Raw genomic sequence first — 14,610 nt, 5'->3', positions numbered from 1 at the left:
TGGCACTACAATAGAGTAGCTTTTATGTACACCAGACTGGCGTTTGCTGGATTATTTTGGAATGACCAGACTCACAAAACATCCCCATTCCATGGGCTAGGAAGTGAATGAAAGAAACAAGATTGGTAACAAGAGTAAACAATGTAGATTAATGACAGTTTTAAGAGATGTTTCTGGTTTTATTGCAAGAAAAAAAAGTCTGAAAGAAAGTTCAGCTGCAACAAAAGGTGATCAATAGACTAAGCTGCTGAGCAGTAGTTTGGTGGCCATGTAACAGACATCAAAACAAAAACAAAACAAAAACCTGCTGCGATGCGGTGACTGCGAGTGGATGACATTTAGGAACATTCTAGAGATGTGAGAACAGCCTCACAGTGGCTATCAGAAGCCAGGAAGGAGAGTGGGTTCAGGATCTGCACTTACCCCTCAGCCCCAGTAAACGTCCCTGGTGGAGGATTACGGCTAAAGTGAGAGAGGAGGAAAGGGGACATGGAGAGGTGCACGACGGAGGAGAAGAATTACTAGGAGCCACCACTCTGTGTCTTCCATCTGGCAACGTGGTGCCCAAAGCTCCTAACAAAATCCAACTTGGTGTAATACCAAGTCACATTCAAAATTCTTACCAAAGTCTCTACAGAATATCTCTGCTCAAAAAATACCATTTGATTTACTGTGATTTTATTTTTCTTAATATAAAGCAACTTCAGTGCTTTATAATTTAATGGGGAGTATTTTCTAAATGCTAATATTTTCCCTTTATCTTTAAGAAATCCCGTTCAAATAACTGGTAAAATGGAACTCTCTTTTATAAAGAACTGAAATGAATTCTGGGGATCCTAGGATCTCTTAGGATGCAAGTGGTCTAAACACGTAGATTCATAATTGCAGAAAAGTCAGCTGGGATTAAAAATTTAGCTTCTTTAATGGCCCCAGATATACCACCTTCCAGATACACCCGTCTTCCTCTCTTTCCCCTGAAAAAAGGTAGGGCGGTTCTGAGGTGTTTATCTATTAAACTTATTTTATAGACTTATGGCACTTGTTTTCAAAACAGTTCCTGCCCATGAATTTTGCAACATAAAAACAATTATTTAATGAATGATCAATGTAATGGAACATAATGTGAGAAACATACAATGTATATTTTGTTCACAAAAATAATAAATGGAACATAATATAAAAAACATACAGTGTACATTTTGTTCACATTCTTTTCAAATACAGGCTAGATGACTTGTCTTCAGCATAAAGAAAAGGCTTGCTAACTTCCTGAGAAACTTCTTCCACAACTTTCCCTAAACCCCAAATAAGCCAAATGGAATATCCTACACTAACTGCCAGGGAGATATGAAAAACTAGCATGAATGTTAGGTAGTGTTTCTGAATACTGGTGTAATAAAGCAGAAAGGAAACTGGACTTCAACCTTTATTTAAAAGATGAAATAGGACTATGATTCCTGAATTGAAAAAGAGCTGCTCAGAGTGAAAAAATTTTAATTATAAATATCGGTCCTGATAGATGGAAACAGTCATTCACTACAGTTCATAAGTTTCTATGAAACAGTTCTTAAGTTTTATTGAAAGAGTGAAGGAACAAGTTAGATTAGATTTCTGCCACCAGCTTGCTTTCCTGAATTACCAGAGCTGCCAATACCAAAGCAATTCCTTCTGCCTGAGTTCTGGACATCACTATTCCCTGTACTGCGACAGTCAGGTGAAAATATACTTACTTTCTGTCAATGGGATGGAGATAATGACACCGTTTCCTGTCCCTACCCACAAACGATTGCAAGACACCATAAGAGCTGTGATCCTCACAAAAGAGAAGCCCAGTTTTCCAGTACCTGTACATGGGGGGGGGGGGGAAAGCATTTTATTGAGAAACTAGAGCAGACGATGTTTCAGGTTCCAGGTCCCTCAGAGTAGGTGGATTAATATAACAGAGAGAAAACGTCCAGAGCTAGTTGGATGTTTCCTGAAGGTACACATCAAAGCAAACTCATTTGGCTTTATCATCTATCTGACAATTCATGGTTAATGGGAAAGAAAATTCTAAACATTATCATTCAGAAGGGAGATCAGGAAATATGGCACAGGATTTAATTAGGGAGCTGCAAAACCAAACCAAACCAGAACACAAAACATAAAACCCTCAACAAAAAGTGTTTTTTCTAAATTGGGAAGTCAAATGTCCTTCGATTGGATATGCTGAAAAAGTTCTGGTTTGCCTTAAATTTCTTTGACTAGATAAAAAGAAAATCTTTGCTAACAAAACCTACACTCTTCCCTTGTTCACATATTTAAGTTCAATGGCAGTTCAGTAATTTTAGGAAACCGTAGGCATATAATTTAGAGAGAATAGATGCACTTTCTTATTTCAAGGGAAGTTTAAAACTGATCTTATTTTCTGTTATTTGAGAGGCTAAATTATTAAACAGATAATATATTTAAGACAAAGAGCATTTAGTCACTCATAAAGTTCTGCTTGTAAGAGCTGAGAGTACGATCACAGAATCACAGTGTCAGAAGGAGCCTTAACTTTATGCAGTCTAAGCCAGGGAACTTTCACCTCTGGTCCATGTCTAGCCCGGACATTAGTCTGGGTCTATGTGTACGTATGTCTGGTTCCAGGGAGGGCACAATAGCTATCATCAGGTGTTCTGAGGGCAAAGACCCTAAAGAGATTAAAAACCACCGATGCGGTTCAACCTCTCTTCATAAAGGAATCATTTATGACATCCCGAACAGTCGCACAGCTCTGCATTAGGGGCTAAGGCTACAGCAGGGGACAAACCTGAAGTGGTCCCTGCCTTCAGGGGGCTTATGGTGTGTGGAGCAGAGACAGTAAACAAGAAGCACATGCTGCCAGTGCAACCACAATGACAGGCCCATGAAGAGAAAGTGTAAGGGGACCTAAATCAAACTGGGGGATCTGAATGTGACACGTAAGCTATGGTCTGAAAGCCAAGTAAACAGGGACCAAGAAGAACGTCTCAGGCAGAGGGCGCAGGACATATGAGGCCTGAGATGGGAACTTGGTGAGTAAGGGTCAGTGTGGGTAGAACAGTGAGTGAGGAGAGCGGTCCGGGCCCCTCAGATTCTTCTGGTCCTGTCACAAAATGCCACTTCACCTAAGGCAGGAATAGTCTAGAAGTGGCTGGCATTATGTAAGAGGAAGTATGTCATGGTGATGCTGCACAGTGGTTACTATGCAGAGAACAGACGGGAGTGAAAACAGGGAGCCAGTTAGGAGGCTCATGGTTGTGCAGTGGAGAAAGCACAGTGGCCTGGTCTACAGGGAGAGTGATCAAGAAGTAATTGATTTAAGGTATTTTTGGAGGCAGGCTTGACAGTTCCCATGATGGATTAGATGTGGGAAAGAAGAGAGGAGACACAAATGATCCCAATAATGACAGGATCGATGGAGCATCTGCCTGACACTGTCAGTGAAAAGAGCTCGACTTAGTCACTGGTTCTACCCAGCATTTGAGACCACTTAAAAATAAAACATTTTCTTTAATTGACAAAAATAAAATGCTTCGGAAGCTTACCTAACATTTTGCTTACATAAGGCTCAATGTCCACATCCTGCAGATGCTGATAAGTGTGTGCATGATAGAGACGGAGTGTGGAATCCAAACGAATGGAGACCCACACACCATCACCCACCCATGCAAGCTGCCGCACCTGGCTCTCCTTCCTGGGGTGTGCATCGAATGATTTCTAGGAAAGAATGTTCAGTCATGTTACTTTTGTTAAGTAGGAGTTTGTGTTTAAAAACTGGTGATTTGGCAGAACGTATATTAAAAGAGAAGCCTAAATATTGTTTATTAAATATGATCGCTGTTATATACATAATTGCTTTTATCCTGGACTGCAAAACAAAATAAAGAACCAAGAACTTAGGGATGCTGGATTTCAACACTGCATTGGGGATTGACTTATGAAAGTAATACTGGCACATTCGTGCTATGTAACAGTGTTCAACAAAAAGACTGAACTTGATCTCAAGGTTTTGTATGGTTGCAGAGAAATACATGAAGTAAAATACTATTTATAATTAAACCCAAGGAACCTACATTGCTGTGTGTGTGTATGTGTGTGTGTGTGTGTGTGTGTGTGTGTGTGTGTGTGTGTGTGTGTGTGTATGTAAGGAATAGATCTGAAAAATAAACACCAAATGGTTAACTTTGGGACTTTTAGGTAAGGGAATGAGATTTGGAACAAAGGGAGAAGGAGCCCTTTCACCTTAATATTTTCCTGTTGTAAGTTTTTCTTTTTTAAAACAATTAGAATGAATTTATGTATTGTTGCAAAACTTTTTGTTAAGAAAGCAATGCTAAGAGATTTTGTTTTTACAACAAATTCCCACTGCAATATTATTTCTCAGTCTGACACATATATGGATTTTCCTAAATACACATGGGCTGGCAGAGACTTGGGAATCCTCCTCCTCAGCAGCCCACACATAATTAAATGAAGAACCATGTATTCAAACAGTACATGTATGCAGGCCAGCCGAGTGGCTCAATTGGTTAAGAGCTCGCTCAAGAGTGCGAGCGCTGAGCAACAGCGGTTTGAGTCCTGGCCTGAGCTGAGCAGCCGCTGAGCTGCCAACTGGTGGCAGGATGGCTCAGCTAAAAATAAAACCAAACAAACAAACAAAAAAACAATACCGTATGCATCTATGGATACTGGGACACACTTTAAACATTCATGTTCATCCTCTTCCTTTAAAAAAAAACAACTTCCACTTTCAAAGTCAAAACTAGCAAGAGGTGAAAAAAAGTAGCAAGAAAGCTAAGATGTCATCAATATATCACTGAAGCACCCAAAAGCAGACAGATTCAGAAAATAATTTCTCAAGAAGCTGAAAATAGACTTCGAAACTTCAGGAAATACAAATTCAGTAAGTACAGAAAACATGGGTTAACTTGCCTCTATTTTCATGGCCTTTGGCTGAACCACATAGATTTTGTTCCTATAGCCACACCAGACTTTGTCATGGACCACAGTCATGCATCGGATGGAATGGTGAGGCCGTCCGAGATCTAACAGGTGATAGTTTGACAAATCCCACTGCCCATCTTTAAATGAAGAAATCGATTATTAGTTAATGCACACCACCTTTTACTCAATTTTAACACAAGAAACATCCTATACGGTGTATAATTAAATTTATTGATGAAGCACCCCCAAATACCATGTATTCAGTATATCTTTTATTTGCAGAGAGTGAGCTCTCTTATTCTATAAACTGCTTTCTAGCTGTGCTCGAAGGTCTTCTGGTCCAACCTGCCACCCAGTACCTGGACCCCCATGCTCTCAACAGTAGTGATGTGATAAATCAGTTATAAGTTATCGATTTGTAATAATATCTTAAGAATTAGAATGGACTTAAGGTTATTTGGGGGATATTATCTCTCTCACTCGCTTGCATTTTGATGTATTTTCTTGAATAGAAGTCAAGGGCAACTCACTGCTAACACTTTAGGAATCATGTGTACTATAATTTTAGTGATGACAGACATACAAATGAGAAGAAACTACTGGAAGCTTGCTTTGCTTTGTAGCTGTGCTTGAATAATTTCAGTGGAAGAAAACGTACTGCCTCCCAAAGCAGCTGTTCCATTTTCAGAAAGCTATTAACTGTCAAAAAAGAAAAAAACTCCCCATTCCTAGCTAAAGTCTGCCTCCTTATATGCAATCACCCATTAGCCTAGAGTTTTGCCCAAGGGAATCAAACAATAACTCTGGCCCAACTTCTTTGTTACTGCCCCATGTCTTCCACTTTCAAACTCAAGCATCCTTGGCATGGGTTTTGTGCACATCACAGTTTATGGACCCTTCATCCCAGCTCTGCTTTGTCCATGTCTAGTTAATGTTGTTTATCTAGCACAATGGAGCAGGATTATCACCAGCCCTGTTCTGGACACTAATTTCTATGAGACTTAAGGTGTTAACTCATATGGAGTTTGTAGTCAACCTTTAGGTAATTCTTACTTTTCAGATATGTCTCCTCCATCTTACTCTTCTGAACCCAAACGCAGGTCTTTATGTTTATCCTTATTAAATGTACTTTGTCTTATTTTGTCAACATAATTTTGAATTCAGTTTACCAAAACATTTACTGTTACATTTTTTCCCCTAGGCTATTCCATTTACTAGCTGAGTGACCGGGAACAAGTAACTAAAATACTTTGTGCCTCAGTTTCCTCATCTATAAAATGAGGATGACAAACTCAAATAGTCTGTATAGGGCCTGAACAAGGTAAAGCAGGGGCCTGTCACTCTTTTTGTTATGTAGTCATTAACCAGCAATCTCTAGGTACCAGTCAGTTACAAAGCCCCCAAGCACTATCATCTGCCTCACATTTCTCCAAGCACAAAAGGCTACCAGACCGGGGAAGGCCTGGCTAATATCCAAATTTAGTGTATCTATGTTTTTCTAGTTCCCTGATCTGATTTACTAATCCAGCAGGTAAGGAATGAAGTATAATTTTTGGTTGATACATGTATCAAGGAATATGCTCCAGTCCCTTAATTCACTCAAGGCAGGTTATCTGACACCACCACCCCTCCATCTGTAGTTGGTAGAAACACTGGTTTTAAAGGGGAAGAATATAACTAATGTGACATGAAAGTGATTAAACCTTACCCACTTAAAAATTCTTTTAAAATACTTACCAAACGTAAGTACATGCAAATTATTTTTAAAATACTAAACAAAAGAAAACATATCCTCTCACCAAATTTCTCCCAATTGAATAAATACATGAATGAAAAATAAATGTCTCCATATCACATAATATGAGAAGACCACGAAATGCTAAAGTACTTGCTCATTATGGAAAGCATCTTTTCAGCGAGGTATACTATCTCCGTATATCTCCAGGCAGGCGCTCACGTATGTACTGATCTTATACGTTGTCAGTATTCAGTTTAAATCTTTATTCTTTCTCCTAGCATCATTTCTTTAAAACATAAGAAGCCAATCTGCTTGAAAATGCTTTTGCAAAGCAACACATTATTGCGCATGTAAGAGATTCATAACACTCACCAACTCCTCTGTGAAAGATTGCAAGGGTGCCATCAGCCAGGGCCACTAGCACAATTCCCTTCACATGTCTGCAAACAGGAAAGGATTTCAGAACTCTCCATTCGGAAATACAGATGGGACCACATGCTACTGAACTAGTTCAGAGGCTCTCAGAGGGCCAGTATGTGACCGATGAAGAGCTTACATTAGAACCTAAATGAACACACTCTTTTCATCATTGAGAAAGTCTTGCTATAAAAATGTGAGCTGAACTAAATAAATAGCACATGTGGTGCCTCAGGTGTTTACTTTCTAACCTAAACTAACCCCCTCATCGAAGACTACAGAGAGAAGGTCCACAGACCAGCGACACACACCTTAAGTGGAACTAACAGAGTCAGCTCTGTGACTTAAAGAGACAAACTGATTTTTGATAGTTAACATATAGAGTAGGACTAGTAAATACTTCTATTGACATATTCACAAAGTAAAAAGAATATTCCAAAACAAATATAAATTAACAGGTATTAATTGGTTTTCTCCTCAAAGTACTAAAGAACTCACAGTATGGTAAGGAATCAACTTGGCAAGTTTTCTATTTAAAGTTGTCTATTTTACTTTTAGTTAGTTTTCAATTGCACTCAACTTCTCTAATTCTGTAAAGAGGGAAAACAAATCTGGATATTAATTTAGTCATTTAGTACATGTTAGCTTTAATAGTCTTACAATTTAGTGTATACCAAAATAGATTATTTTTAAAAGAAAGAATTTCTAAAATAAAACTTACACAATACTGAGAATCGAATCTTTAAGTTTAATAGAATGGAGACATTTCCTCCACTGGGCTACAGATGAATGGACATACAAACTGCAAGAACAAAATCAAGACTGGTAAGGCATAGAGAACATCAAGTCGTCGCTTACATCTAATAATGACCACAAAGTTCCTTCAGGAGGAAAGAAGAGTAACATACAAATTTTAGGAAAAAAGCAACAATGAGAATAAGGGTAGGCCTAAGGCAGAGAACTAAGCTGCTTAAGCAAACATAAACATGAAGAACGAAAAGCCAGAACTAGAATAATGCAGGGTCAGTTGGTTTCAGGTTACCCCAGACTTCCAGAGTCCTTGGCTAAAATCCTGTTTAAAATGTTATCTTACTTTTCTACTCTACTGAACTATAGCTTTCTGACGACAGAGCGGTTTACATCAGGGAGTGGCCTGAAGGACACATGCAGCCCTCCACCTGTCTTAGTCCAGTCTGCAAGCTAAAAATGGTTTTTACATTTTTAAGTGATTGGGAAAAATCAAAAGAAGAGTATTTTATGACGTATGGGATTTGTATGAAATTCATACTTCAGTGTCCATAAATAAAGTTTTATTGGAATACAGTCCCACTGCTCCACTTACGTATTGTCAATGCAATGGCTGCTTTTGCACCACAACTGCACAGCTGAGAGGTTGTTACAGAGATCACACAGCCACAAAGCCTAACATTTCTTATCTGACTCTTCATGAAAAGAGTTTCCCAATTCTTCCTTTTATAGTATTAGACACCTATGGAAAAGATGCACTAGTGACCTTGCTTAACCTTTAGAAATGTACAATTTTGTTACCACTCCCCACACTGCTAAAAAGCGAGCAAACCATGTAATGCTAGTTATTATCTCCAAAGCTTACAGACTGGTTTTCCTAGTAACTACTAAAAAAGTTGTATTTGGATTTGGGCCTTCCTGAAGCCAAATACATCAGTTTAATCCCTAGTATTTCCTGAACACACTCTAGCCAATATAAACCTTCTATGTACCAATAATTCTCTGTGCTCTTCAGGATCTTCTATTTCTGGGTCACCCAGATTTTAAAATTTTATTTACCTCTTCTTCCAAGATTACATAAAGGGAACACGGTTTACCATTCAGAACCAATATAAGTCCAGTTTATGAGACAGTTACTCAACATAACCTCAACATGTGTGTACATAAAATTCTTTGCTTTAATATGTACTTCTTGTTTGTATTTATATGTACCACATTTTGCTTATCTCCTGATCTCAAAAGCAAAGGGAAAAGACTAAAGATACTCTAACATTAAGAGAGCTGGCACCTACCAGCCATTCTGAGCTCCAAGCCACATAGTTGGTAAAAGGCTACTCATTTTCTGGGCTTCTTCTCTCACCAGGTCTTGTTCATTTGGCAATGCTGGTATCTGATCTTTATATGCATCTGAGTCACTACTGGGAAAGGTGAGACAAAAGGGAAAAAATCTGAATGTGCTCAGTTAGTTTTCAGGAATTGATCATTACTATATTTTACTTTATAATTTAAGAAAAAAGCTCAAACAATAAAATTCCAGAAAAGCCAAAGTTAAATGTTTACATTAAGTATTTTAACGATTATGCCAAAAATAAAATTAACATACTAGGAGGCCCAAGGTGCAAATAAGGGAGTTAAGACATAATAATGAAATTTAGCAGCTAATATCCAGACTATAATTATGGCTTTCTCTTACAGTTATTATTTTTTTTTAAAGATTTTTATTGGGGAATTGGGGGGATGGGAACAGTGCTGGGGAATTGGGGGAAGGGGAACAGACAAGTTGCTGTCGTTTTGTTCTTCAGTCTAGTTGTGGAGGACGTTGCTTCACTGGCCCAAGTTGGTACTATCATTGCGCTCTTCCTGGGTGAGGCAGATCAGTCGCCGGCTTCTGGACGGCCGCTGGCCGCTCACGCTGGCTGCTGGCTACAAACAGTAGCCCATGGGAACCCACTGCCATAGGGGCTGCAGCCTACGCCGTCGCCGGCGACTCACGGCAGCCCAGCTCCAGGTTGAGCTGTCGTTCAGCATCTTAGCTGTGGAGGGCAGTGTCACTGGCCCTCATATGTGGGATCTGAACTGGGGCCCTCTGGCGTCCCAAGCCAATTCTTAACCATCGCACCACTCGGCCGGCCCTCTTACAGTTATTTTGAATTTTCTCATTTTCTTCTCGGAGGAAAGAGGCATGGTTTGTTTTAAAACACACACACACGAGGGTAAAATATAAAAAAATTTCTAAAATAAATTAATAAGCTGAGGGGGAGGGAGTTGTAACTTTGCGAGGGGTGAAAAGGAAAACTATTGCATTGTTTTGTACACCTGAAACTAATAATAATAAGAAAAATTAAAAAAAATAAAAAATACATTAATTAATAAGCTGAAACATGCTTACATTCTACCCCCAAACCGTATTTCTTTTAGATTGTCAGAACACATATACTAAAAAGATATAAACAGGCTATCAAATTCAAAACAGACAAATGAATGTACTAATTCTAAAGAGATGACTATTCTTAATTAACAAGTAAATGTTAATAGACAGCTTAACAATAACCCACAGCCTTCGGACCAACTAACAAGTAAATGTTAATAGACACTTGGATGCTCCACACACTAAGAAGAAGAATTCTTTATAAGGCCTAGAGTAGGCAAGAAAAGAAATTAAAGAATTCACTAAATGGGCCTAGCTTAACCAAATTTTAAAGGACGAGCCCAAAACAAATTGTTTTCTAATAAAATGTTTGCCAGAAAACTAAATTCACAAAGGTCATTCAAGCCCACATGGGAAATTGAAACAATGGCCAATTTTATAACTAGAATGGGAGAGAGAGTAGGGGTAGGAATTAAAATGTCAAGTTATTAATAGAATGGAAGACAGTAAGTACAACAATTCAGGGAAAAAAATAAAAATCATACCAGAGAAGAAAATGACCAGGGCAATTTTGACTAATATACTTTATAGACAAGATTTTCCTTTTAAGTTGGAGGCAAAAGAGGACAAATGGGAAAAAAATATATCGAGAGAGAATGAAGTGCAGGGAATAAATGAAGACAGAGTGGCAATAAGTAATAACATCTAAGTCTGCCACAACAATGCCAATTAGTGGGAACAGTGTGGCTGTTTCAGACTATTTTGGTTCCTTTTGTGTGTGTGCTTATCTGGTTTCAGAAGTTGCTGACCCATTTGTATACCTTGACTGATACACCGGTGAGAGGTCTTCTGGGATTTGAACTCCCAAAGGATCTGTAAAGACATGCTCTGTGTACACGCCGGTTTGGGAGGTGTCCACGGTGTCTTCAGCTGACCCTGCATTGCCTTCTGTGGCTTCAGTTGCTTCTTCTGCTGTTGGGACATTTTCATCAACCTCACTATTTTCTGCTTCCTTTTCTAAAAAATAAATAAAACATGCTCACCATTCTGAGTTTGAACTTTTCTACCAACAATTTCTTTACACAAACCCTCACTAAAGAATTTCTCTCCACCTACCCCTTCCTCCTCCATACTATTATGAAATTAAGAATTCATGATTAAAAAAAAATAAAAATTCACGATTTCATTTAACAGTCATTACAACATCTTTAAGATCTTTCATCCTAGTTACTTTAAGATCTAAATTAAGTCCATAATGAGGCATATGGGATAGGTTCAGACTCTATACAGATGGAATGTAAGGGGACAGCTATACCTGGTGGTTTTTCCGTCACTGGAGAAGCACCATTGGTACTAGGGGAAGTGGCAGCTGCTGTCACACCTTCTGCTGAACAACCAACCACCGTGATGCCTCCCAATAGGTTGTCCATCTCTGCCGAGCTAGTGCTTGTCACGCTTCCACATAAAGACGCTTTGTCTACCTGTCCGGACTCCGAAAGCTCTTCTCCCACGGGGTAGTCTGTTTCTCGTGCTCCTGAAAAACAAGATAAGCCTTCTTTTAACGCTAAGTAAACTCATACAATTAGATTTTCTCCATAAAAGCACAATAGGTTTGAAATAAGTGTGTGCAAATGAGACACTGGTTCTTTGAATAGACTGACAAAATGGTAGCTTTAAATTTTATTTAAAGTAATCTTCACAAAATGGGAAAGTTAACTTAAAAAACTAAGATAATACTTCTTTTAAAACAAGCATAAGCAAACATGAAAATGTCAGAAACGGTGCTTCTGTTCTTAATATAAGGTCCTGAGCAGCCACCTAACGAGGTTAAAAACAATGAAATCTAATTATATATGACAAGTTAGGCAAAAAGTTTGCTATTTGAAATACAAACGTCTGTCCACCATCTTAAAAATGAATCACCCTAAATGTGTACTGTGCCTTATATTAGTAAGATATTTAAAAACTAAGCATTTCCAATATAAACTTCTTCAGTTCTTATAATTTATAAAGCTGTTTTTAGTCTTATTACATTAAAAGATTTTATTGTAGTCAAATACACATAATACAAAACTTGCCATCTTAACCATTTTTAAGTGTAAAACTCAGTGGCATTTACAATGTTGTACAGCCATCAAAACTACCTATGTCTAAAACTTCCCTATCACCCTAAACAGAAAAGCTGTACCCATTAAACAATAACACTGTTCCCCGAGCCCCAACACGTCTGCCTGCCCCAGGTGATCTCTGATCTACCTGTCTTTATGAATTAGCCTCATGTAAGTGGAATCACATAATACTTGTCCTTTTGTGTGTGGCTTATTTCACTTAGCGTAATGTTTTAATTCCTTTTTATGGCTGAATAATATTCCACTGTGACTATATTACAAACATCTTTAATTTTTAAACCAATGTTTTAATGTCATATAAGATTTAATCCAAAACTTTAGAAGGCCTTCCTTTAACAATCAACCTAAATACTCCCTTGCCCTCTGCCTCCCAGTCATCTTCTAATATTACTACTGTTTTATTTTCTTCACAATATCTGGAAATATTTTGCTTAGTCATTTGTTTCCAGTTCATTTTGAATTAGGTCCTACCTAGGAGGTGGACCGTGGGAAGTGAGGGACAGTGCTCACTCTTTACCTGGTACACTTGCTATACACAGAACATGCGAGTTGCAAACAGTGAAACTGTCTAGGACGTTGCCTGGTTGAATAGCATCAATAATGATAACTTTTGTAGCTGAATGAGTGCTGGTACAGATCCAGACTAGAGAGGATAATTCTTCTTGATTTTTAAACTCCTTCTGCTGTTCCTGCAGAGGCAAAGTAAGGAAAATGAGTGTTTAAAATGATGTATGCGTAAATATCTGTACGGCTGTGCTATTACAATCAAGGGCAATACTCTTTCAAGTTTATTTCCAGATTGATTACTTGGAAGGCCAAAAATATAACTACCATTCCATATTAATTAGAAGACTCAAAACTAGCAGTCAAAGCAGGCAGGTGACAAAAATGTTCTATATCCTGATTGTAATGGTTGTTACACATGTGTATACATTTATTGAAACTTTCAACTGTACCCATTTCAAGTATACACTTTATTGTATGTAAAATATATCTCAATAAAATTGATTTTAGAAAGAAAGGGTGAGGAGTAAGCAAAGGCATCATAATCATAATTAGAAGTTGAGCCCAGAAGTTAAGTTTTGGACCAAAGAGCTAAACTAATAGCCTCAGACCCCAGGAGGTCAGGGGTCTGTGCACGTGTGTACCTTAAGTTCCTGGTCCAGCTTGTCTAAGCTACTCTGAGAGGCACTTCGCTGTTGGCTGCCTTCTGTATCCAGACCAGCAACATCCTTGTAAAAAACACTTGCTCCAACAACAGATCCGCCATCTCTGGTCTTCCCGCCAGATAAATTGACTCCAACAGCACACCACAGCTTTTGAGTGAAAAAAAGATAAAAAAGGTATTAAGTCACTGTCTCTCTAAAAATGTTTAGAATTTTCCATATTTTCTTTAAAAGCCAATGATTATAAATATAGATCTTTAATATTAAAAGTTATCCCAGTCTAAAACTACAAAATAAACAATAATCTGATCACAAAAGTAGAATTCAACATTTTTGGTTTAGAAAAAAAATTCACCCAGATTTTAGGACATATCTCCCTTAACTTCAAAATTAATTTACCTTCATTGATGCATCTTTTTCATCTAGAGGTCTGAGATAGACAGGCACAGGTAAATTTTTCATCTTATTTTCCCCTTGACCATTGGTTACCTAATAATTGGGGAGGAGAGAGAAGACACATTGCTAAGCTTCACCAGAAGCGAACTTACAGAGACGCTGAAACGCGGGCAAGCTCTGCTGTTACATATTTACTCTTTGAAATCAGGTTCAAGTTAATTTTGTCATTCTCATTTGAAAAATGAGAAAATCAAGTGGCAATCAGAGAAAATAAACAAGATGCTACGCGAGCTCAGAAGAGATGCACTAACTCACATACGTGTGGGAGTTGGTGTGTGTGTGTAAGAATGAGCTGAGTCTTGTAGGAGTAAGGAAAATGGAGTAGGCAGGTGAAGTCCCTGAAGACTGAACTGAGTTTTAAGATAACAGTTTGAAAGGCTCCATGCCAATGGCTTCTTAAAAGTTTTAAACAATAGATGCTGTTTTTTTAAAAAATGAAATCTTCAGGGCTGGCCGAGTGGCACGTTGGTTAACAGCTGGCTTGGGAAGCCAGAGTGCCCCGGTTCGGATCCCACATATGAGGGCCAGTGACACTGCCCTCTACAGCTAAGATGCTGAACAATAGCTCAACCTGGAGCTGGGCTGCTGTGAGTTGCCGGCCATGGCATAGGCTGCAGCCCCTGTGGCAGCGGGTTGCCA

At 38.5% G+C, this 14,610-nt stretch overlaps 1 protein-coding gene across 1 annotated transcript in view; it reads right to left on the bottom strand.

The window, feature by feature from the left end:
• Positions 1 to 14,610, bottom strand: part of SPAG9 (sperm associated antigen 9) — a 118,628-nt gene that overhangs the window by 11,952 nt on the left and 92,066 nt on the right. Inside the window, exons 13-23 of the mRNA XM_019638509.1 lie at positions 13,915 to 14,004; positions 13,498 to 13,665; positions 12,867 to 13,038; positions 11,536 to 11,754; positions 11,042 to 11,237; positions 9,145 to 9,270; positions 7,827 to 7,907; positions 7,061 to 7,128; positions 4,939 to 5,087; positions 3,552 to 3,723; positions 1,731 to 1,844 (exon numbers count right to left, since the gene is read on the bottom strand). Of these exons, the coding sequence (XP_019494054.1) occupies positions 1,731 to 1,844; positions 3,552 to 3,723; positions 4,939 to 5,087; positions 7,061 to 7,128; positions 7,827 to 7,907; positions 9,145 to 9,270; positions 11,042 to 11,237; positions 11,536 to 11,754; positions 12,867 to 13,038; positions 13,498 to 13,665; positions 13,915 to 14,004 (1,555 nt within the window). The remainder of the gene's footprint in view (positions 1 to 1,730; positions 1,845 to 3,551; positions 3,724 to 4,938; positions 5,088 to 7,060; positions 7,129 to 7,826; positions 7,908 to 9,144; positions 9,271 to 11,041; positions 11,238 to 11,535; positions 11,755 to 12,866; positions 13,039 to 13,497; positions 13,666 to 13,914; positions 14,005 to 14,610) is intronic.

The sequence above is a fragment of the Hipposideros armiger genome, unplaced genomic scaffold, assembly GCF_001890085.2.
Source record: "Hipposideros armiger isolate ML-2016 unplaced genomic scaffold, ASM189008v1 scaffold_40, whole genome shotgun sequence".
In the NCBI taxonomy this organism is placed as follows: domain Eukaryota; kingdom Metazoa; phylum Chordata; class Mammalia; order Chiroptera; family Hipposideridae; genus Hipposideros; species Hipposideros armiger.
Note: the sequence above shows the minus strand (reverse complement) of the source record. Positions and strands in the feature narration are given on the sequence as shown.